Source organism: Macrotis lagotis, chromosome 7 (assembly GCF_037893015.1).
Source record: "Macrotis lagotis isolate mMagLag1 chromosome 7, bilby.v1.9.chrom.fasta, whole genome shotgun sequence".
In the NCBI taxonomy this organism is placed as follows: domain Eukaryota; kingdom Metazoa; phylum Chordata; class Mammalia; order Peramelemorphia; family Peramelidae; genus Macrotis; species Macrotis lagotis.
In genome coordinates this window covers 202,946,991-202,970,042 of record NC_133664.1, presented here as the reverse complement: position 1 = coordinate 202,970,042, position 23,052 = coordinate 202,946,991, and the positions used below count along the sequence as shown (strand labels likewise).

At 34.8% G+C, this 23,052-nt stretch overlaps 1 protein-coding gene across 1 annotated transcript in view; it reads right to left on the bottom strand.

The window, feature by feature from the left end:
• Positions 1–22,807, bottom strand: part of GRIN2B (glutamate ionotropic receptor NMDA type subunit 2B) — a 446,579-nt gene extending 423,772 nt beyond the window's left edge. The window contains exon 1 of the mRNA XM_074194545.1: positions 22,397–22,807. Within this exon, the coding sequence (XP_074050646.1) occupies positions 22,397–22,807 (411 nt within the window). The remainder of the gene's footprint in view (positions 1–22,396) is intronic.
• Positions 22,808–23,052: the final 245 nt, after the last annotated feature.

Here is a 23,052-nt window from a genome sequence, read left to right as displayed (position 1 = left end):
TTATAAGCAAACTAGAAGATCAAGGAATAATTTATTTGTCAGATCTATGGAAAGGGAAGCAATTTATGACCAAGGAAGAGATGGAGAACATCATTAAAAATAAACTAGATAATTTTGATTACATTAAATTAAAAAGCTCTTGCACAGATAAAACCACTGCAACCAAGATCAAAAGAAATACAGTAAATTGGGAAACAGTTTTTTACAACTAGCTAACAAAGGACTCATCTCCAACATATACAGGGGAACTGAGTCAAATTTAAAATTTAGACAAATTTTAAAAAAAAGACAAGCCATTCCCCAATCAACAAATGGTCAAAGGATATACAAAGGAAATTTACAGATGAAGAAATCAAAGCAATCCATAGCCATATGAAAAATTGCTCTAAATCACTAATTATTAGAGAAATGCAAATTAAAGCATCTCTGAGGTACCATCTCACACCTCTCAGACTGGCCAATATGACCAGAAAGGACAGTGATCAATTTTGGAAGGGATGTGGGAAATCTGTGACACTAAAACATTGCTGGTGGAACTGTGAACTCATCCAACCTTTCTGGAGAGCAATTTGGAATTATGCCCCCAAAACAACAAAAATACGCATACCCTTTGATCCAGCAATACTACTACTGGGTCTATACCCTGAAGAGATTATGAAAAAGGGTAAAAACATCACCTGTACAAAAATGTTCATAGCAGCTTTCTTTGTGGTGGCAAAGAAATGGAAACTGAGGGAATGTCCATCAACTGGGGAATGGCTTAACAAATTGTAGTATATGTATATGATGGAACACTATTGTTCTAGTAGAAACCAGGAGGGATGGGAATTCAGGGAAGCCTCAAAGGATTTTGTGAACTGATGCTGAGCAAGATAAGCAGAACCAGAAGAACACTGTACACCCTAACAGCAACATGGGAGTGATGATCAACCTTAACGGATTTGTTCATACCAACAGGGCCTCAATCAGGCACAATTTTGGGATATCTGCAATGGAGAATGCCATTTGTATCCTGAGAAAGAATTGTGGAGTTTGAACAAATACCAAAGACTTTCTATATACCTTTAATTTAATTTTTAATTGTCTTATTATGTAATTCTACTATATCTCATACTATATGTTTCTTCTTTAAGTATATGATTTCTCTCTCATCACATTCAACTTAGTTCAGTGTGTACTATGGGAATGATGTAAAGACTAACAAAATGCCTTCTGTGGGGGTGGAAGGAGGGAAGAAAAATTGGGGCAAAAATTGTAAAACTGAAAGTAAATAAAACTTTTCTAAAATTAAAAAAATTCAAATTTAAAAATTTTAAACATTCAATTCATTATTTAGGCAGCTAAGTGGAACAGTAGCTACAGTGCTGGGCCTGGACTCATCTGCCTGAATTTAAATTCAATCTCAGACACTTACTAGTTGGATGATCCTAGGCAATAGACCCTCTTTGTATTTTTCAGTTTTCCCATATGTAAAATTAGCTACAGAAAGAAACAGCAAACCATTCCAGTATCTTTGCCAAGAAAATTCAAATAGGAATACAAAGATTCAGACATGACTGAACAACAAATGCATTGCTTATGAATAACTTAGTAGGTTTTTAATAATAATAATAATAATATAAAGTACTTATATAGTGTTTTAGTATTTGTAAAGGTAAAGTGCCTTACATGTACTATCTCATTGAGTCTTCATAGTTCCCTGACATAGATACTATAATCATCCCAAAATAAGAAAACTGAGGCTGCAAGAAATTAAGTGATTTATCCAGGGTCATGCAGCAGTATCTGAGGTAGGATTTGAACTTAGGTCTTCCTAATTCTAAGTCCAACTTATCTACTGTGCTACCTTACCAGTTGTTCCTTAAGTTTAATTCATTGCTTATTCACACATTAATAAGTTCTTAGTTTATTAAAATTCTTCCTAACATAGCAATTGAAAGCAAAAATCTATTAGGAAGGGGACATAGAATATTCTAGTCTTAATAGAAGATTCTTTCTTTGTGTCTCAGTATCTGTCTCCCATATCCTTAAAAAAAACAGTAGCATCTATAGTGGCTAGTTTCTTTGCTCATCCAAAAAGCTTGATTAAAAACACTTTGTATCTCTGTTTCCTCTGATCTGTCTTCTTAACATTTTGTAATCTGGCTTCCCACTTCATCACTACATTGAAACTGATCTCTTCCAAATCACTAGTGATTTCTTAATTATCAAATCTCTTAACTACCAAATTGAGGATTTTCTTCAATTCTCCTCTTTCTTGACCCCTCTTAGCTATCTAACAATAGTGATTACCCTCTATCATTTGAGTACTCTCTCCTTTCTAGGTTTTCATAACACTTTGTTTTCCTCTTATCCATCTGATTCTCCTTGATCTCCTTTCTTAGATCTTCATCTATGTCACAATCATTAACTGTGAATGTACATCAAGGCTATAACTTAGTGACTCTTTCTCACCTTACCAACTCCCATAAGGGGATTAGGAAAGGCTTCTTGTAGAAGGCAGAATTTTACCTTAATTTTACCAGGGCAGCTAGGTGGCAGAGTGGACAGAGGACCAGTCCTGGAGTCAGGTTTCCTGAGTTCAAATCCAGCCTCAGACACTTAATAATTACCTAGCTGTGTGGCCTTAGGAAAGCCACTTAACCCATTGCCTTGCAAAAAAAACTAAAAAAAAATTAAAGGAAGCCAGGAGGAACATGGAAAACAATAAAAATATCCAGAATTAGAAGATGAATGTCTTTTTTTGAGGAACAACAAAAGACCAGTGTCAGTGAATCACAAATTGGGGAAGAGTGAAGGCAGGAATAAGTGGTGTTTACAGGCTAAGAAGCTTGGAAGGGGTAAAATAGAGCAGGTCATGGAGAGTTTTAAGTGCCAAATAAAGGATTTTCTATTTGATCCTGGAGCTTTATAAGCCAATGAAGTTTATTGAGTTAAGAGTTCAGGGGAGAGTGGGGGAGGAAGAGTGTGATTTTGTCAAACCTACACTTTGACAACTGAGTCTAGAACAGACTGAAGTTGGGGAAAACTTGTGACAGTCACACCAACCAGTAGGCTACTATAATAGTTTTAGCATGAAGTGGTGGAGTCTAAACCAGGATAGTGACAATATCTAAGGAAAAAAGATGGCATATACAAGAGACATTACAAATATAAAACTAATAGGCCTTGGAAACAGATTGGGTCTGGGGGAGTGAGAAAGAGTAAGAGTCAAGACTGACACATTCACAGGATTATTGTGAGACTCAAAATGAGACAATACAAAAATATTTGCAAATCTTAGCTATATAAATGTTAGCTTGTGTCTATTACTATTAATAATAACAATAGTGATGATGATGATGATGATAAGGTGGAGGAGAAAGAGGAGGAGGAGGAGGATCAAGATGATAACCATGATGACAATGATAACATTGGAACTGGGCCTTTGCTCAGGGACCCTAGGTTCTGATATGTAAACTTTGACTTTGTTGTGCCTAAAAGCAAACCACTGTTTGACACTCTGAAGGTATTCTCATCACCTTCCTTTCTATTTCTCCTTTATGTAATAGTTTTCCCTATCAGGAAGGCTTTGAATTGTATTGATTTCTTTTTTTCTTCCTTTGCATCTTCAGTGCTTAGCACCATGCCGTAGAATTTAGTTGTATCTAAAATTATTTTTCATTCCATCCTCTATTATTTCCTTCCAAACCTAACTGCTTCTTCTCCAGGAGGGGTTTCCTGGTCCAAGTCTCACTTCTGTTTAACAGTGCCTTCCTCACCAAGGTTTCCTAATATTTGACCTGCATATATACATGTTATTTCCCCTATTAAGAGTAAAGCTCTTTGAAAATAAGAACTGTTTAAATTGTGTCATCATATCACTGGCATAGCATGGAACATATAAGCCCTTAATAAATAAAGATTTGTTGATTCAGTGGTAGAAGTCTGAGGTATCAGGTGCTACTGGGGAAGAATAACTTAGGTGAGACAGAGTATACTCTGTTTCAGAGTATATTCTCATTCTGAGAGTAGTTTGTGAGGGCACTAGGCACCTGAAAACTTTAAGAGGCATGATTGTGTTTGATTAGGCATGAAAAGAAGTATAAGGGTCCTGAAAAAAGACTATAGAAACCTGATAATATTTTCAAAGGATCAACACTGGGTCCAAGGTTCCCAGAGAGGCCATGTTGCCCTCACTATGAATCTCTTAAGGATGCGGAAAAGACTTTCCAAGGCTAACTAAAATATATGTTCTTTTTTCCCCACTGTTGATAAAATTAAGAGAGGAGATAGAAATGAGAAAATGAAGATAAGTAACCCAATATGGCCTGTATATATTTACCATACCTTTTTAAAATTCTTAATCTTTAAATCTTGCTCCTGAATTTCAGTTTCTAAAAGACCAATTAACCAAATTCACTTGAATTACTTGAGCAGATACCCTGGTGCAATTGGAGTGGAGGGAAGGATCAAATGATTTGGCAGCAGAGACTTAGGTGTGAATTACAGCTTTACTACTGTCTGAATCAACCTCTGAGTCTCAGTTTCCTCATCCATAAACTGTGGCTGTTGGATCTACCGAAGGTCAAAGTTTCTTGAAGTTCTAAATATATGGTTCTGTCATTTGACTCTCCCTCCCAAAATAATAAATGAACCTTTTCTTTATTAGATCAGAAATCTGCATCTCACTCATTGGTTCAAATTCTTTCTTTCTTTGATACTAGTCTTGATAACTCTTCCAAAAACTACCCAAAGAATTACTTATTTTTCACACTGATTAATGAAAATTCTCTCTGACCATGGAAAAGGGTGAGAAGGTATCAGGATAAGACAAGAACTTATGAAGCCTCCAGAGACTTATCTACTTTCCCCAATCTAACATAACAGTGTCCTGCACAAAGTAAACATGTAAAAATGAATGTTGAATTGAATTGGTCCTATTTACCAGAAGAGAGAAATTTATCCTGCCAAAAATGTCTTCTCATTTTAACTGCTACTTAATATAATCTAACTAAATGCATGTGCTGAGGAAACAGGAAGGGAAAGCAGTGAGGAAAGTGAACTAACTAGTACTTCCCTGAACCTCTTCATCTCCATTTATCAGATTGTTGAGAGTTCCATTTGGGAGAAGGGAGAGTTCCATTTAGGAGAAGGGAATAAACATTTATATAGAACCTACTATGTGCTATTCACTGGGCTACATGCTTGTACTACTCACTGAACTAAATGCTGTTTACAAATATTTTCTCTTTTGATTCTGAAATCAACTCTGAAAGTGTTGAACTAAATTTAAAGAAACATCTCCTATCCCACATAAGGAATGAGCCATAAACCCAGGATAATAGTAGAAGCAACTCAATATTATGCATCCTTTTTGGATTATAGACTTTAGGATCTATTATATACCTCCCATCACAAGAACATTGTGTCTTCCTTTAATTTTTTTCCACTGACCTAATCACCCTGGTACTAGTGGTTCTGATGCCAGAAGGAACATTTCGAGTCAACCTGATTTGCCCAATGCCTATTCTATAATAACCTACTACCAACTTTCAATTTTGTCCTTCTCTACATTTGTTTTTCTTTTCCTCCATTATCTCCTCCTTAAACAATTTTAGTGATATTTTTGAATGACCCTGTGCTAAGCTGTTGTTTTTCTTATTGTTGTCTGTCCTTTATTTTTCCAAGAAGACTGTGACATTAGGGAGGTGATGTCAAGATATGCACAAGAATTGGATTTGAGTAAGTGGATGCTATGTTAAGTCACTAGCCTCACTTTCTCCTCCAGAATCAACTGGATACAGTGGCCAGATATGGATCAGTCAATTGGAGATGGCCCTGGATCTGAGATAATCATGGTTAAGTGACTTACCTAAGGTCAACAATCTGAGGTTAAATTTGAAATCAAGTCTTCCTGACTCCAGAAGGAGTACTCTGCCCACTGCACCACCTATCTGTAGAATAGAGAATCTACTCTACAATATATCTCAAAAAATATTCAGCATTTGCTTGAAGATTTCCAGTAAAGAGTAAACTATTGCTTCCCAAGTCAGCATTTTCTTCTTTTCCACAAATCTCAATTGTTAGAAACTTACATTAAGCCTATGGATGTCTCAATTCTTATGAACTAAAACTAACTTCTGACAGATCATTAAATGAACAAAAGACATTTTAAGCACTTCCTCCATGCTTAAGCACTTCCCCCAGACACAAAAAGAAAAATAAGAAAGTTCCTGCTTTCAAGGAGCTCCCCATTTGACTATGAACTCCTCCATACTAGATTTCGAGCTCCTGGAGGGCAAGGACTTTTTTTATGTGTGTCTGTGTGTCTGTGTGTGTGTGTGTGTGTGTTCCCAGCACGTAATAGGTACTTACTGATATTCTAATGGAGAAGAAAATGCATAAAGAAGGTTACAGATTTAAGTCAAATAGAAAGATCCTATGGTCCTTGGGGTATATTATTAAAGCTGGTGATAATGACTCTTTGTGTTAGGGTTAAAAACCTATCTATTTCTGATGTTGAAGCACTTCATAATGCCAATGACTTTATGTGGTAAGAATTTTTTTTTAAATCAGTCTTCAGTAGTTGTGGAAATATCACTTTCAGAAGTTGTTGCCAGGTTGCAGCTCCACAAAGATTACTTCAGGCTATGAGGGCTGGGATAGAAGTAGGAATTCTGGGAGAGTCTGCAATTCCCTGTCTCCTGTATTCATCTGCCTTTTGGTGACAATTGTTTATGCTGATGATTAAGAAAATAGACCTATTTTCTGCAATGATATCTCCCTTTAATGATTGCTTTGGGGAGCTGGTATATAAGCAGGTCAGATGATTTTAGGGGTAGGGGACACTTTTTCACAAGACTCTTAGGTTCAGTTTCATGGACTATTTCCATCTGGGTTTTACTCCCTAACTCATAGTTAATGGATTAGAAAGCAGTTTTTCAAGAAAACATCTTCAAGGAAACAGCAAGGGAAGGTTTGCTGTAGAATGTTCTCTTCAGAGGTTTGCTCCATAGGTCAGTAAAAGGGTGCAACTAATGGAGGAAAACCAGCTCTCTCCAACAGGGAATATCACTTCTGAGATGTCAAAAACTAGCAAAGATTCAAGAACAATATATTATACAATTAAAGCCAAATCACTCCCCTTTCCTGCATCTGTCAATCTGATTACCACTCTTCTTTTTACTCTTCCCATTCATTTCCTCTTTCCACCATCCCTTTACTTTCCCAAATCACAAATCTTTGGTGTTCTAAAATGTTACAGAGATGCTTTTCACCAGAAATGGATACAAATATGTAATGTGGAATGCTCACAGAAAAGAATTTCATAGCAAAGAGATGAACTGAAGTTGTATGTAGCAGTCCAGGTGTTGGAACCATAAAGGCAATGGGAGTAATGAGATACAGATGGCAGGCTTCGGAAATAGAGTAGGCAGCCAGAGTAGGAGGTGTGAGTGGGTGGTGGCAGCAAGCAGGAGCTGCATTAAGGCTCCAGATCCTCACAAAAGCTTGTTGTCCTGGCAACATGATGCTGGAAAGGCTAAAGGGCTGATACTTCCCCACACTTCCATGAATTCTGGTACCTTCTGTTGCCTAGGCAGCAGAATGCAGGGGGAGTGTTTGATTCCCCCCTCTTCCCCCAATACAGAGTTTTATCAGGATCCTACTGCCCAATAGATTAAATATGACAGGACTTCTGGTGTCAATGCAAATCTTGTTTGCTGGCTACTGCACCATGCTAATGATCCTACAAATCTATCCAACTACCTTCATTATCCACACATGATGCATGTTACTTTGCTCTCACATCTACCTCCCAACCTTGAGGGGTTTTTCCCCTGCTTGATAAATTTTGCTTCAAGACATCATACAATACCCCTAACAAAACTAAGCAGAGTATCCCCACTAGATAATACCTGAAAAACAGTTAACCAAAGCAACAATAAAGAGGAACTTAGACTTTAACACTTTTTATTTGTTAAAGAAAGGAAATACATATATTATAAATTAGTGGCAGCACAGTTCTGTGTTGTTATCTGATTAGTGTTATTGAAAAGTCTTACTGCTTACTTGTATATTTGGTGTGACTATTTAATAGCTGTACAGTATTTAAATCAAAGGAATTTCAATTTGCATTTCTCTGATAATCAGTAATTGTAAAGCATTTGAAATGAATATTGATGTTTTGCATTTCTTCTTTTGAAAATATTTTGGGGGTGGCTAGGTGGCTCAGTGGATAAAGCACCGGCCTTGGAGTCAGGAGTACTTGGGTTCAAATCCGGTCTCAGACATTTAATAATTACCTAGCTGTGTGGCCTTGGGCAAGCCACTTAACCTCATTTGCCTTGCAAAAACCTAAAAAAAAAATTTTGATTGTATCCTTTGACCATTTAATTACTGGGTAATGTCTCTAAAATTTAAATATTTTGTCAATTCTCTATAGATTTTAGAGACTTTACAATAAAATTTTTGTGCTTTCTTTACTTTTTATTTTAGGGGAATTTATTTTCTTTATGCAAAAAGGTTCTTTTTTAAATTTTTCTATAATTGAACTTATTTACTTATAATATTTTCTATGTCATATCTAGTTTATCATTTCAGTTTTGAAATGATATAACCTTTAATTCTCTACTTTTTAATAGTGGCACTTGTGCATTTAATTTTATTTATACACATAGAATCTAATGAAGAGAAGAATAAGATCAGGATATGATCTACACAATCAAATGAGGCTTTTCTATGGGATATTTTTGCTCAATTGTTTTTCTTTGTCACAAGGTAGGTTTTGGTCTGGAGGATTTGGTGGGAAATTATTGTGATTCAATTCAAACAACATAAACAAAATATATGAAAATGAAAGTAAAAAAAGGTGGTTAGAATAAATTACCTCTAAGATCTCTTTAAGCTGTAAAATATATGATCTTATGATCCATGATCTTTTGTCATCCTGAAATGTGATTTTAATAGATGTCTCCAACTGTTTCCTCTACTCCTACTCACCTTCTTCCTCTCTCCTTTATATAAAGAGACACCTTCATTGTCAAAGCAGAACTATCATCAGTGATTAACAATGGGGGCAATGCCTAGGCACCTTCCACATGAACAAGCATTTCTCAGTTAATCTAACTATGTAATTATCCAGCCTATATGTCTCTCCATATTTTTCATAAAAAAGCAGCAGAAAAGCTTTATTTATCTGTCAAATAAACCTGTAAGAATTGAATTAATATATAATTACCCATTTGTAATGATTGTCTATGACCATTACTTCTTTTTTTATATATTTACTAGCAAAACTTTTAATAATATTTAAGAACCTTTCAAGACATCTCCATTTGTTATGAAATGTGAATGTTTTATTTTGTTGGATTTACCTGTCTCTGTTGTATAACAAAGTAACTAATAACTTGTAAGTTTTCTTGAGTTTTTTCAATCATCATCATTTAGGCAATTTTTAATTCTTTTTAATCACAAATTTTCAAATTTTTTATTTGTGTTTTGTGTGACGACTTAATGTAATGATTCTCAGGGTTTTTTCCCTGAATACCCAATAATATAATATAATATTTCTCTCTTTTGCTAATATAAGTGTTGAGGGATATAAATGTTCACTGGTAGTCTTGCTTATGAGTATACCATGAATGTTGTTATATTATCCCATTATTATTATCCCCTTCAGTATATTTTTATTTTTTCTATGATTTCTTCTTTTTGTGGATATTGTTTTTAGTCAACAATTAGGTTTATATCTTTTGCATAATATTTTTTGCTAATTTCATGTTTATTGTGTTACAATATATGAATGTATGACATTTGTTTTTCTTTATAAATCATTATGTCAAAATAGATGGCCAATTTTTGTACAAATATCTAGGAAATTAGAATAATACATAATAATAATGTTTGTCCTTCATTTTCGAAGAAGACCATGACATCAGAGAAGTGATGCCATGACAAACACATGAATTGGATTTTAGTATGTGTGCCCAAGGTCACACAGCTAGTGAGTGGCAAGGGTCTGAGTTTGGATTCAAACTCCTGTCCTCCTGAATCCAAGGCCAGTGTTCTATCCTCTGTCTCACCAGGCTGCCCTGAATAATACACATAATCATCTAAGATGCATTCATATGTTTTCTCAGATCAATCATACATTGTTTGGTTGTTTGTTTTTGCAAACCATTTGTTCAGGTCTGTAATATTCTAATTGTTTCCTCTTTCAATTGGATTTTCTCATATCTGACAGAAGACCATTAAAGTCACCTATAATCATATTATACAATTCTTTTTTCCTTTCATTTTTTCCTTAAAATTTTGTCACTGCATGATTTGGTACATTTCAAATACTATTAGCATGTATCTTTTGTGTCTTTATTTACAATATAATATCCATAATGGTATTAGTTTACTCTTGCCTCAACCAAAATTATAACTATAACTCCTTCTTGCTTTAGATTTAATTGAAGGCTAATATATATTTAATCTAGTCCTTTGCTTGGAACCTGAATAAGTAACTGTGGATCAGATCATATAAACAGAAAAGTGGTTTTATTTTTAAGTCATCTTACAGCACATTTTATTTTAATCAATCAGTTCATCCCATTAACAATCAAAGCTATAATTGCTATATTCTTAGGCCCATGGATAGCTGAGAGTGAATAAAGTTGTCTTCTCCTAAAAATGGCATAGATGACACAGTGGATAGAACATGGGCCCTGGAGTCAGTAGAACCTGAATTCAAATCCAGCCTCAGACATAAAATAATTGTCTAGCTCTGTGACCTTGGGCAAGTCACTTAACCCCATTGCCTTAAATAAATAAATTCAGGGGCAGCTAGGTGGCTCAGTGGATAAAGCACTGGCCCTGGAGTCAGGAGTACCTGGGTTCAAATCTGGTCTCAGACAATTAATAATTACCTAGCTGTGTGGCCTTGGGCAAGCCACTTAACCCCATTTCCTAGCAAAAACCTAAAAAAAAAAATAAAAGAAATAAAGAAATAAATTCAAAAAAAGAAAAGAGTGACATAGGCAACCTCTGTTTGCTGATAACTTGACTGATGAAATAATAGACAGAAGGACTACTGAATTTAACCCTCCACTGCATTACTAGAGACATCATACAGGTTGAGACACTTTTCTCAGTGTATCCCTTTAGTCCTCAAGACTAACTAGTTCCCTCTGCTATTTTTATGAACTTGATCCCTAAAAGCTAGCCTTTGTGTCTTCACCAGCTAGGTGGTGCAGTGGATAGTGCACTGTCCTTGGAGTCAAGAGGATGGGAATTTGAAACCAGCCTCAGATACTTGACATTTACTAATTGCATGACCTTGGGCAAATAACTTAACCCTGACTGCTTCACATCCAGGGCCATCTCCTTTCGACCTGATTCACTTCTGGCCACTGGACTCAGATGACTGGAGGAGAAAGTTAGGTTGATGACTTAACACTACACCCCCTCACTCAAATCCAATTAATTTGCATGCATTGGCATCACCTTCACTGATGTCATGGTGTTCTTTGAGAATGAAGGACTAACACCAAACCTTATATTAAGTTTGGCTGAAAGCCTCATATAGTAAATTTAAAGCACATTAACACATAAATACATTTAGAGTTGAAAAGGACTTTAGAAGCATTTGACATAGTGGATAGCATTGTAGATTTAGAATCAGGAAGACTTGAATTCAAATACTACCTCTCATACTTAGCAGAAAAATGACAAATCTTTAAGCCTTAAAACCCTCATCTGTAAAGTGAAAGATTTGAAATATTTGGTCTCTGAGATCCTTTCTAGTTTTAATTATATGATCTCTTTCATTTTATAAATCAGGAACTCTGAGGCCCAGAGAGTTTAAGTGATTTATCCAGAGGTTAAATGATTGCTTAAATGGCAAGGGCAGGATTTGAACTGAAGTCCTCTGATTTCAAATCCAGGGTTTTTTCCCAGTCTATTGAACCATTACTTTTTACTTGTTCAAGTCTAGATTATCTTCTTGAATTTTAGCTGGTTGGTCAATTTGCTAGTCAACCAGTAAATTTGAACCCACTTCTGTATTTCTCAAAAGGAAAAAAAAAGAATTCCATTTTCTTAGAATGCTTAGTTTTAAGCAATCCTGTAGTACTGGCCAATTTTCTTGGCTTTTTTATATACCAAATTTGATATTTTACTCTTATTTCTTATCATAGAGAACTGCTATAGAAAATCATTTTCGAGTTTTGGTTACAAGAACTGCTTGCTCTTGGTTGTTTGAAAATTTCTTTTTTAAAAATGAATCTTAGAAACTATATTCCTGAACCAACTAATTGAGGAGTCCCTTTCTGTTCTATGGATTGTATCACTTTATCCAATAATTTTCTTGTATGATTCCCTTAAATGTGGTATCCAGCCTCAGTTTCTTTGTATGTTTATGGGATATTAATGATTCTCTGACTACCTTGTTGAACTCCATTCTCTCTCTCTCTGCTGTAGAACCATGTGCTTAAGCTTAAAGTGTAGGTCTAACCATGCCACTTCTCTTTTAAGGGAGCTTCAATGGTTTATCCTTTAAGATATAAGGAAAATGCTCTATTTGGCATCTAAAGTAATTGACAATGTGCTACAGTCTTTTTTTTCAATCTTAATACAAAGAACTTCCCTCCATGCACTCTACATTCCAAACAAACTCTTTTTTTGATATTATCCACATATGACTTTCTATTTGAATGGGCTGTACCTCTTATCTGGAATGTACTCACTTCTCACCCACTCATTTTGGAAACCCTTACTCCCTTCAAGACTTAGCTTAAGTCTACCCCCATCAAGAGTCCTTTCCTAATTTTACCAGTTGTTATTCCATACAACCCTCCTTTAACACACACACACACACACACATACATACATACATACATACATACATATACATTTCACATATATACATATTTATATATTTTATTTGACCTTGATTTACTTTTCTGTGAACTTGTATTATTCCAGTAGAATATAAGCATCTTAAAAGGAAAGATTGTCTTTTGGGGGGTTATGTAGATCTAAGACCTAGCACAGACCTGGTACATAGCATTTAATTAATATTTTCTGAAAAACTGATTATATTTATAAAAATTCAAATCAACTAATTTCAAGAAAAATTATTTTTCCTAAGTACACTACACTGTGCTAGGAACCAACTCTCTTAAAGAGCTTAAAAATGTAATAGGAAAGAGCAGAAAGCAAGAAATTCATCTATGTTAGCCAGATGAAGTTTTGAAATGCAAACACCCCCAAGGAATGGTTAGGCCTGTGTGACATCTAAGCCTTCATGTAAATTACCTACTTTAATTATATTATCAACCCCCTTTTTAACAGCAGAATTCCATTTGTCACAGGGAAGAGAAGATTTAATTTTGAAGATGGTGAAGAGGAATAGCATGGGACTGTGAGTAGCTTAAGTGAAGAAGTCCTCTATAAGTTGCTTAAATAGAAGGCTATGACCAGAAGGCCACATGAGGATAAAGAATTCTTGAGGGGAAAGAGATATTGGAAAGGCATGAATGACAAACTTCCATAGACAGAAATTTTGTATAATCACCACTCAGGTGCTAATGAAATAATATCTTTCCCAATAATCCAAGTAAAAATGTAAAAATGAGACAAAGCAGTAGCTTCAATGTAGTATTGTCTTCAAATTTTACTTCTCCTTTGTAGAAGTAAAAGAACAAAAGATATGGTACTACATCCCACTTGACCATCCTTTTCTCTATATATTCAATCTATATTCTGATCTTGTCATTATCTCAACTATATCCCACATGCCTATCCCTTTCCTTTCACTGACACAGATAATAAACTAAAAACAAATTCTAGTTCCCTCTTGCCTAATCCTTTTGTAACATCTATTTCTAGTAAGTCCTTAATGCTGGTTCCAATATTATCTCCTTCAATCATTTTTCTCCTCTCTTTGTGCTTTCTGTTTCCAAAATAAAGGATAATAGTCACATTTTTATACGTGTAACACTCTATAATTTCTAAAGTACTTCCACAACCATTATCTCATTTTATTTTCACAAAAGCATTTCTTATACTCATCCCAGAATCATGCTATAGATGCTTGATAATAAATGCTTCTGAAATTAAGATAGCTCGTAACTAGTAATAATGGTAGAAGGGGTCTTTAAATGAGTCCCTGCAATTGCCAACCTACTGGTATATTAAATAACACAATAAGTTTATATAACTCAGTTCTATAACTTTCCAGGAACATTAGGCTCAATGTATATATAACTAATGAATTTCTCACCATATTAGCAAATGAGATCCATAGGGACCAGAGAAAGTATAGGAAGAAAAGTTAAAGCAATAAAACAGCTAACATCAGGACCTAAAATAATCATACTTAATATTGAATTCAAAATACTTTGGGATATATCACTTTTTCTGCCCTTATAGCAAATAAGAAATTATTAATCAGTTGATTTGCTGAAATAATTTTTATTTAAATTTTTTGCTGAAAAAGTTAATATTATTATTTTCATGAATCAACATTCCAATGTAGAGTCAAGGAGATATCCTCTCTCACTAAGAGGCCCTAGCACCAGATTCACAGTAAGAATGGTTTTAGCCCTGAGAGAACATGACCTCAAAAAGGTGGGTCAGGACATTTATTCTCTGATTTTTTTATACCTCCATCTCAGAAACCCTCAAGGAAAATCACTTCAGGCTTGGCTCATATATAGAGAAGTTCCAAAAAGAAGAAGAAACATACTTAGTGTACCATATAATTAATATATAGCCAAGTTATTTCCTCCACACAAAATAAATTATTAAAATACAAAAGATTCATAGCAGCAAGGACTTGAAACAAGAAATAGTAACTTAAAATTCCTATTATACTGGATCCTTTAAGCAATTAAGTACAGAGACCTTAGTGGAACTATTAAATAGGCATTTTCCCTTCACCTTCCTGCTCCACACTTTCTGAGCAACTCACTCAAAGGCCATGTGTTTTAGTCAGTCAGGACAGGGTTAAAGCTATCTTTCTGATGGCAGTCATTTTCTCCAAAAATAGTGTGGCTGCAAAAAACTCTTTCACCTGTCAGTGTTTAAATATTCATCTCAGGATTGTTATTGAATCAACAAAGCTCAAGGAAGGAAATACAAAACAGAAGAACAATTTGGGATTCTGAGTTCCCTAGGTCATATGTTCTAGCTGCCATGTACAAGCAGTCACCAGAGATGTTAGGGTGAGAAGTCCAAGAGGATCTTGCATATGAGAAAAGTCTGTGTCTAAGCATATGATTTAAGATATATTCTGCCTGTAAAGATTTATGTTGGTATTTTTAAGACTAGGCGTCCTTCTGTGTTCAGAAATCTGAAAAAGAAAGCTGAAATGGGACTAGATAATATAATGTATTATGAAGAGCAGTGATTGAGAGTCAGAGGAACTTTTAATCCTAACTCTGCTAATTATTAGCCACGTGACTATGAGTAAGTGACTTCATTCCCAAAAACTCTGTTTCCTTATCTATAAAATGAAGAAATTTGACTAGATGGACTCTCATGTTCTTTTCACCTCTAACTTATTTGATCCTATGAATATATGGGGATCAGAAAGGAACCAAAAGGGTTTACCCCCCTTCCTTTTAGGGTTTTTCAAAATTTGAAAGGTCAGAAGAGACTTCAGTGAGACAATAAAAAAACTCTTCTGGGAAGAAAACAATGAAAGGCTTTCAATATGAGTTCATTATCTAGATATATTCAGGCTCCAGTTTCTAGTTACCTAAACCAATTATAAATAACTAGTCTCAAAATAAAATGCTGAAGTATTGACAGAAAACTCACACATTTTTAAGTTTTTTTGACCACTTCTCCAAATAGGCTTCTATTCCAAGTTATTAAGAGGGTATTTTCTTGTTTTATCTAGTCTTTTATTGCAGGGTTTTTTTTAAAACAATTACATGTCTTCTATTGGTGCTCATCTTTAATTCCACTCACATTTATAAAGGAATTAATATGGAGAATACAGCATTGCAAGTTTTTTGGGATATACAAAAAGTTGCCTAGCCTCAAGAAGCTTACAATCTCATACAGGAGGAAAAAGGTTGACAAATAACTATAATACAACATATAAAATAGAAATCCAAGGTCTTAGAAGAGTTCTTGGCTGTGAGGATGCTCTGAAACTTCAAAGAAGTAAAATTTTAACAATTATAATAATAATAAGTAACATGTATGCAATTCTTTAAAATTATCTCATTTGGTTTCAGTAAGAAAGGATAGGAGGGAGAAAATGGTCATTACAGATAAAGGAAGTGACATGGACTATTGGGGAGAGAGTGTAAAATATTTTGTATAATGTAATAGCTTAGTTTGGTTGAAACACAAAATATGGGAAAGTGATAAACCTTGGATTGAGAAAGATAGTTTGTAGTCAGATTAGAGAGAGTCTCTCATATTCACCTAAAAATTTTGAACTTTATCTCATGAGCAATGGGGAGTCAATAAAAGGCTTTGAGCAGTGAATTGGCGAAGCCACTTTATGCATTATTTTTTAATATATAGATACATTAGACTTGGAAAAAATGAAACTACAGAGACCAATCAAGAGGCAATTAAAAAACATTTTATATGAGAAGTAATTAGAGCCTAAATTGGGGTGGTGGTAATGGGAGCACAAATTGACAAGATCTAGTGATTATATGTGGGAGGTGAGGAAAAGGAAAGAGTCAAAAATAATACAAGTTCAGAGCTGGAAAACTGGAAAGACAAATGGTAATGCCAGAAAAAAGAAATTAAGATATCAGGGAGAGAGCATGGGGAAGAGAGAATAGAAGAGAGAGATGATGAGTTAAGTTTTATATATGAGTATTTCTGATATACTGGGGAGACAGATATTTCCAAAAGATATCTTTCAATACAACTTTGAAGCTCAGGACAGAGGTCATGAATAAAGATATAAGTGTGGAAGTTATCTAACTAGACATGATAATCAAAACAGAAGAAGATAAAATCATCTAAGGAGAGAATGTAGAAGTAAAAGAGAAAGTAAAACTTGGGAGAGGAGGAGCAGGAGACATAGGGGCCAAGGAAAAAGAAAGAGAAGAAGCACTCAAAGAGAAAAGTGAGATATCAGGAATATTCCAGTTATTGAAAACAAAGCAGAGATTATTTATAAGAGGTTGCAGAAAAATGCATATGAGATTGGGACCCTTTGAGACAGCAGTTTCATTAAACTCCACAGAAAAGAAGTCAAGTTACAAGTCTTAGGAACTGTTAGGTTTCTAAAAGAAACCACCATTTCAATATATTTGGCAGTGAGCAAAGGATAAAGGTGAAATAGCTTGAGAGAATAGCAAAATCAAAATAATGTTTGTTTAAAGGAAAGGAGACTGGACTCCTTAAGGATTATTTCCTCAATACTAGTAGTTCTCCAGCAGGTGGAGACACAGGGTAGCTGTCATTAAGTAGATATGGAGTAATGCTGGTACTTAGACATTAGCAGCTATACTGCACCATGGCAATTCCACCTTCAGGCCTCTTGGCATGAAAGAATAGCACCCTGCTACACAAGAATGTCCTGTGCATGAAATGAAGAAATTGATGTAGAGCAATAAAGGCTTTAAATAATATATAAAGTCTAATCACTGTTATCTAATAGGAGACCCAACTGTAGAGAGATGCTATGGACCAAGAAATGTATTCCTAGTCATTCTGCAACAATAAACTGTATGTTCAAGGTGAAAATCAAAGAGAAATAGATTGTGTTCCTTCATGATGTGTGAAAGCAGGGGAACATGGACTGGTCCATCATGGTATCAGCAATTCAAGGCTAGAAAGGAACTTAGAGGTAATCTATTATAGCTCTTTTATTTTGCAGACAAGAAAGAACATACATAGATATTTAGTGATGACCACAGAGCCAGAATGGGAGGGCTTTCTGTACTTCCTTGAGATATACAAATGACCTATCCAGAAGGCATGCCTATCACCAAAATATCTCCCAAATCTATCCTTTCCTCTAGTTCCACTGTTATGGAAATAAACTCCTAAAATAACCCTGCTTCTATTTGCCCCTGCCACTACTCTTCCCCAAACATCTTTCATCTTACTGCCAGACTAATCTTCATATATATATATATATATATATATATATATATATATATATATATATATATATAATATCATTACTCACTATGTATGTACCAGAAACCTAGCAAGTAATTTGCAATTATTGTCTCATTGGATTCTCATAATAACCTTAGGAGGTAAGTACTATTATTATCCTCATATTACAGATGAGGAAACTGAGGCAAAAAAGTTGCCCAGAATCTGAGACCAGATTTGAACTTGGGTTTTCCAGACTCCAGCCCCAGTGCATCATCCACTGTACCCCCCAAAAGTAAACTTTCTATTTTTTTTAATCAAGCATCAACTAAAAGACTTGTTTTGTTTGCCACAGAGAATGGAACAATGAGAAAAAGGGTAGAAGTCAAAAGAGGGCCACTTGAATATTTTGTAAGAAAGTTTCCTAGCAATTAATATTATAGAAAAATTGAATGGCTATCTTATCTCTCTCACTGAAGATCTTCAAAGGATGGCCAGATGACCACTTACTGGATTTCTTGTAGCAAGGATTCTTTTTTCCAGATATATAGGTTGAATTAGATTGCTGCTGCGGTCCCTTGCAACTGTGAAATTCCATGATTTACAGAATTTTCAATGCTTAGTCAAAAAAATTCTCTCTTTTAAACATGTAATTTTACAGCTTTCTACTTGCATTTATTCCTTTATATTGATAGGATGCTAATATATTGATGAGTCTGAGTAGTCTATTTGTTCAAAATACTGAATAAATGTCTGTATTCAATACATCAAATGGATATCTCTTTGGGGTTTAGGACAATCTTTAGGTGAGACAAAAGTGGCCACATATTTATTTGCTTGTTTGCCCAGGATCACAAAGCCAGTGTCTGACACCAGATTTGAACTTTGATTTTTCAGATTCCAGGCCCAGTGCTTTATCCAATGTGTCCCCAAAAACTATTTTTTTAAAATATCACCTCAAATCATGACTTGATTTGGTTCACCCCAGAGAATACAACAATGAGCAAAAAAAAACTCACCTACTACCACTCAGACTCAGAACAATGAACCATCCAAATCAAAGCAGTCTTCTCATAAATCTCCTAAGATATCTATCTTGTACTATAAATCCCTCAAAGGCAGGGATAATGTCTGTTTGGATCAAAGGGCACAATGGACTTCCATGCCATTATACATACTAGCCTTTAACAAATACTCTGTGGTTCATATTAAAAACTAGAATTAGAATAAGAAATATGCTTCCCAGCTTAATTCCTGGAAGGAGATGTCAAAATGTCCACATCCTTTACCTTTCTCTGATATATATTTGATTATTTTCCCCAATTACATGTTAAAACAATTTTTTAACATTTATATGGGTTTTTTAAGTTCTGAGTTTTACCCTTTACTCTTAAGATGGTGTCCACAAGCTCTACTAAACTTCTTTTCTTTTTTTTTCCCAAGAACAACTTGTGTTCTGTTTTTGAGGTTTTTGTATGATTGTTTATTAGTTTTTTTAAACCTGCCCAGGGGCTTATTTCTCAGAGATTAAAGGGAAGATGGCCATTTCACACTGTGAAAAATTATTTAAGCCTGAGGCTGACTTCAAAATGTTGGTTACCATAACTCTTGGGAATTTTTGCTAAAGAGGCATCTTTCTCTTGTGGATTTCTTTTTTCCTTTTGAACACTGCTGTATGAGTTGATTCCTATTATTCAGTCTGTGCACTGAGCATTGCAGTGGGAAAGAGTTATTCATGAAGTAGAACACTTGGATTCAAATACTGACTTCACTACTTACTGACTATATGATCATGAATAAATCACATTCAAAGAAAGTGAACTGTTAAATAAGAGAATCTTAGTATTAAATGGAATCTTAAAAGACATCTAATTCAAAGGTGTCAAATCCACTATCCTCTGGTCTTAATCTGTTAACAAAATTCCCGAGTATTGCCTGAACAAAATTAAAATATAATAATGTAACTTTTTTAAAAAATAAAAATATAATAAAGAATAAAATAATGTGTTATTTTATAAGTTAATACATGCTCACAGGAATCCATTCTATTTAAGTTTGACAGCACCACATGTCTGATAAAGAACACTTCCTCTAGCAAATCTAACAGAGTCTTCTTGCTCCTCTCCGAAAATATCTAGTGAGATGGAAGATTCATCATCTCCAGAGGCAATAAATTACATGTTTGAGCAGCTCTATTGTTAGGAAATATTCACTTAAAGAGCTGAAATCTGCCTCACTGTAGCTGACTCGCTCTTCTTCTAATCTCTGACTCTACTCTAAAGAAAATAGGTTTAATCCCTGTAATATGAATAGTTTTCCCACCATTACCAAGTTCCCTATTCTCTCAAAACCAAAGACTTATATCTTCTGAAAATATGGTTTCATATCCCTTTCCTGGTTACTTTACTTTGGACATATTTCAGCATAATATTGAGTTTTTTAGAAGCTCTCTCTAAAGCAGCGAAAGCATGACTTTTTATATTAATTCAATTTATTCAATTATATTATTCAATTATATAATTCAATTATATAATTATATAATTCAATTATATTAATTCAATATAATCAATACTTTGGACATATTTAGTTATTTATAAAGGTTTTTGGGGTTTTTTTTAAAGACTGAAGGTTTTTCAAATAGTTTTTATAGAATAATTTCCTCAAAAAATAAAACAGGTTGGAGTTAGGAAGAGTTATCCACCACTAGCTTTAGTACCAGAAGAATCTGGTTGGTTGGGTTTGATCACTCTTTGTATATTTATAAAGGCTTCAATTAAATACCATTATATAAATCAAATGAGATAACTTTGCACTGAACTATTTCCATTGATTCTATTTCTGGTTAGAATTAGAGCAAAACAGACTCAGGTATTTCTTAGAACATTGAAAATGTATCTATTAATCAAGTATTAGCCATCACAACAAAAAAGTAGTAGAGTCAAAGGGTAATTAATTGACAGGTTCTTTCCAAGAACTGTAGCTTTGGTTTGATTTTTATTATAAAAGAAGGATGGGGAGTGAAGTGTGTCTCATTTGGATAGTAAGTCTTGTGGGTAAATTTCCTTTTCTCATAACTAGAGTGAACATTTGGTTTACCAATCATTCATTTGATGAAGTATTTGTCACCAAATAAAGAACTGAAATGGATAAGAGAGACTGATTATGTCTCCTCTTCATTTTTAAAGTCCACAAATCCAGGCAGTCACATTGCAATTACTGCAGTAAATGATCCAAATTGACCCACTCATATTAAATTACAAGGGCAAAGAAGCCACAAGTAGAAAATCAAAGAAGGCAACAGAATTTGGTGGACCTCACACAAATGCAGGTATCAAATATCTGTGAGTAATTCAAATATCCCCAAACTCCCCTGATTAAAAAAATCTCAATATTTGGAGAGGTCAATTACTAGCTTATAATGCATGTTGCTTCTCTGCCTTAGAGAACATAACAAAAACAAAATCTGGATTTTCTGGACTTAATTTTTGGGAGGCCCTAAACAAAATAGCATCCTAGAAATGTTAAATATGCACAATGTTGCCCATCTAACAAAAAAGCATTCATTATGTGAGATCCTGATTCTTTGATATGAGTCAAGAAATGGTCCTCAGGACCACCTAGGATTATGATAAATGCCTTGTGATTTTTATTTCTTCATTGGTCCTTGATTAATATATTCTGCCTAAATGATGACATTAGGTTCTAGGAGCAAAATGGAACTGATGAGAGCTATTCATCTTTCGTAATGTTTCAAGTAACATACAACTGTTCCAGAATATCTGGAGTCCTGCACAATGGACATCCCTGGGTGAGGCCTCTAATCTACCATCCAATCATAAGATATCAAAAACTTTTCTTAGTTTTCTAGGGCATGCAAAAGCCTGGGTTCTTGTAAGGATGATTAGAGTTTATGTCCACAAAACAAATACCCTAAAACTGGTGCTGAACTTTTTGATAATTGTTTTTATTGTTGTTGCTACAAGGAAGGGGTCAATAAGGGAGGCAGGAATAGGGATGGGAGATACACAATGTAAGAGACAAAAATATAAAGGCAAAAGTCATCAATAAAACTAGAACACTCAAATTCTTTCCAGGCATTCATTCCCTTTCCCATCATTGGGTCTTTTCCTGTGGTATGTTCATGAATTATCCCTTTGACTGATATACAACATTTCTCACCAATTCACAATGTAGTTCAGTTAGTTACACTTAATCTCCAAATCATTAGTATAATCCTTGATTTACTTCTTTTCTAGGTACTCTTATAACTTTTGCCGATTAATAAACTTGTTTACACTAAGAATTAATGCTGCATGCTTTGGCATCAAAAACTCAGTTTTACCTTGTCTGCCATTATCATAGAGGAGCCTCCATGGATGCCCAGGATGGGAGTGAGAGTCTGGGCTGAAATGAAATCAAGAATCTGAGCAATTGCTTCCTGGTCTGTGTCATCAGCAAATACCACACCCTGGATCTTGCGGTCCGACATGAGATCACAGATACGAGTGATAATGCTCTTGGGGTCAGTCTCATTCATGGCTACCAGCTCCACACGAGGGACCACAGACAGGTGGTGGAAATCATCTTTCTCGTGGGCATCCTTGATAGCCACCTCGTCTGAAGTGCCCACTAGAATGACAGCAATACCAATGCTGGGGTGACTCTTCTGAGCACGGGCCCTGGTGCCTGACACTGCTAAGACAGCCAGCACTAACCAGAACCTTGGAGAGTAGCACTCTGTCCTGGGCCTCATCTTCAACTCTTAGACTCCCTGAAAAGATAAAGACAAACAAACAGAAAAAAAAACAAAAAATTAAAAGCGTCTCCTTGCTTCATCATTCTAATTGTGAAGGTCACTGGCCATTGACAGTTAAATACTTTATCTCATTTCACTAATCATCTATCCAAATTCACTCTCCTAGTCATTTTTCTAGCCATGGTTTAATTGAGAGGGAAAAAGAAACATTCAAAAAATTCAGAATTGTTAAAAGGATGGAA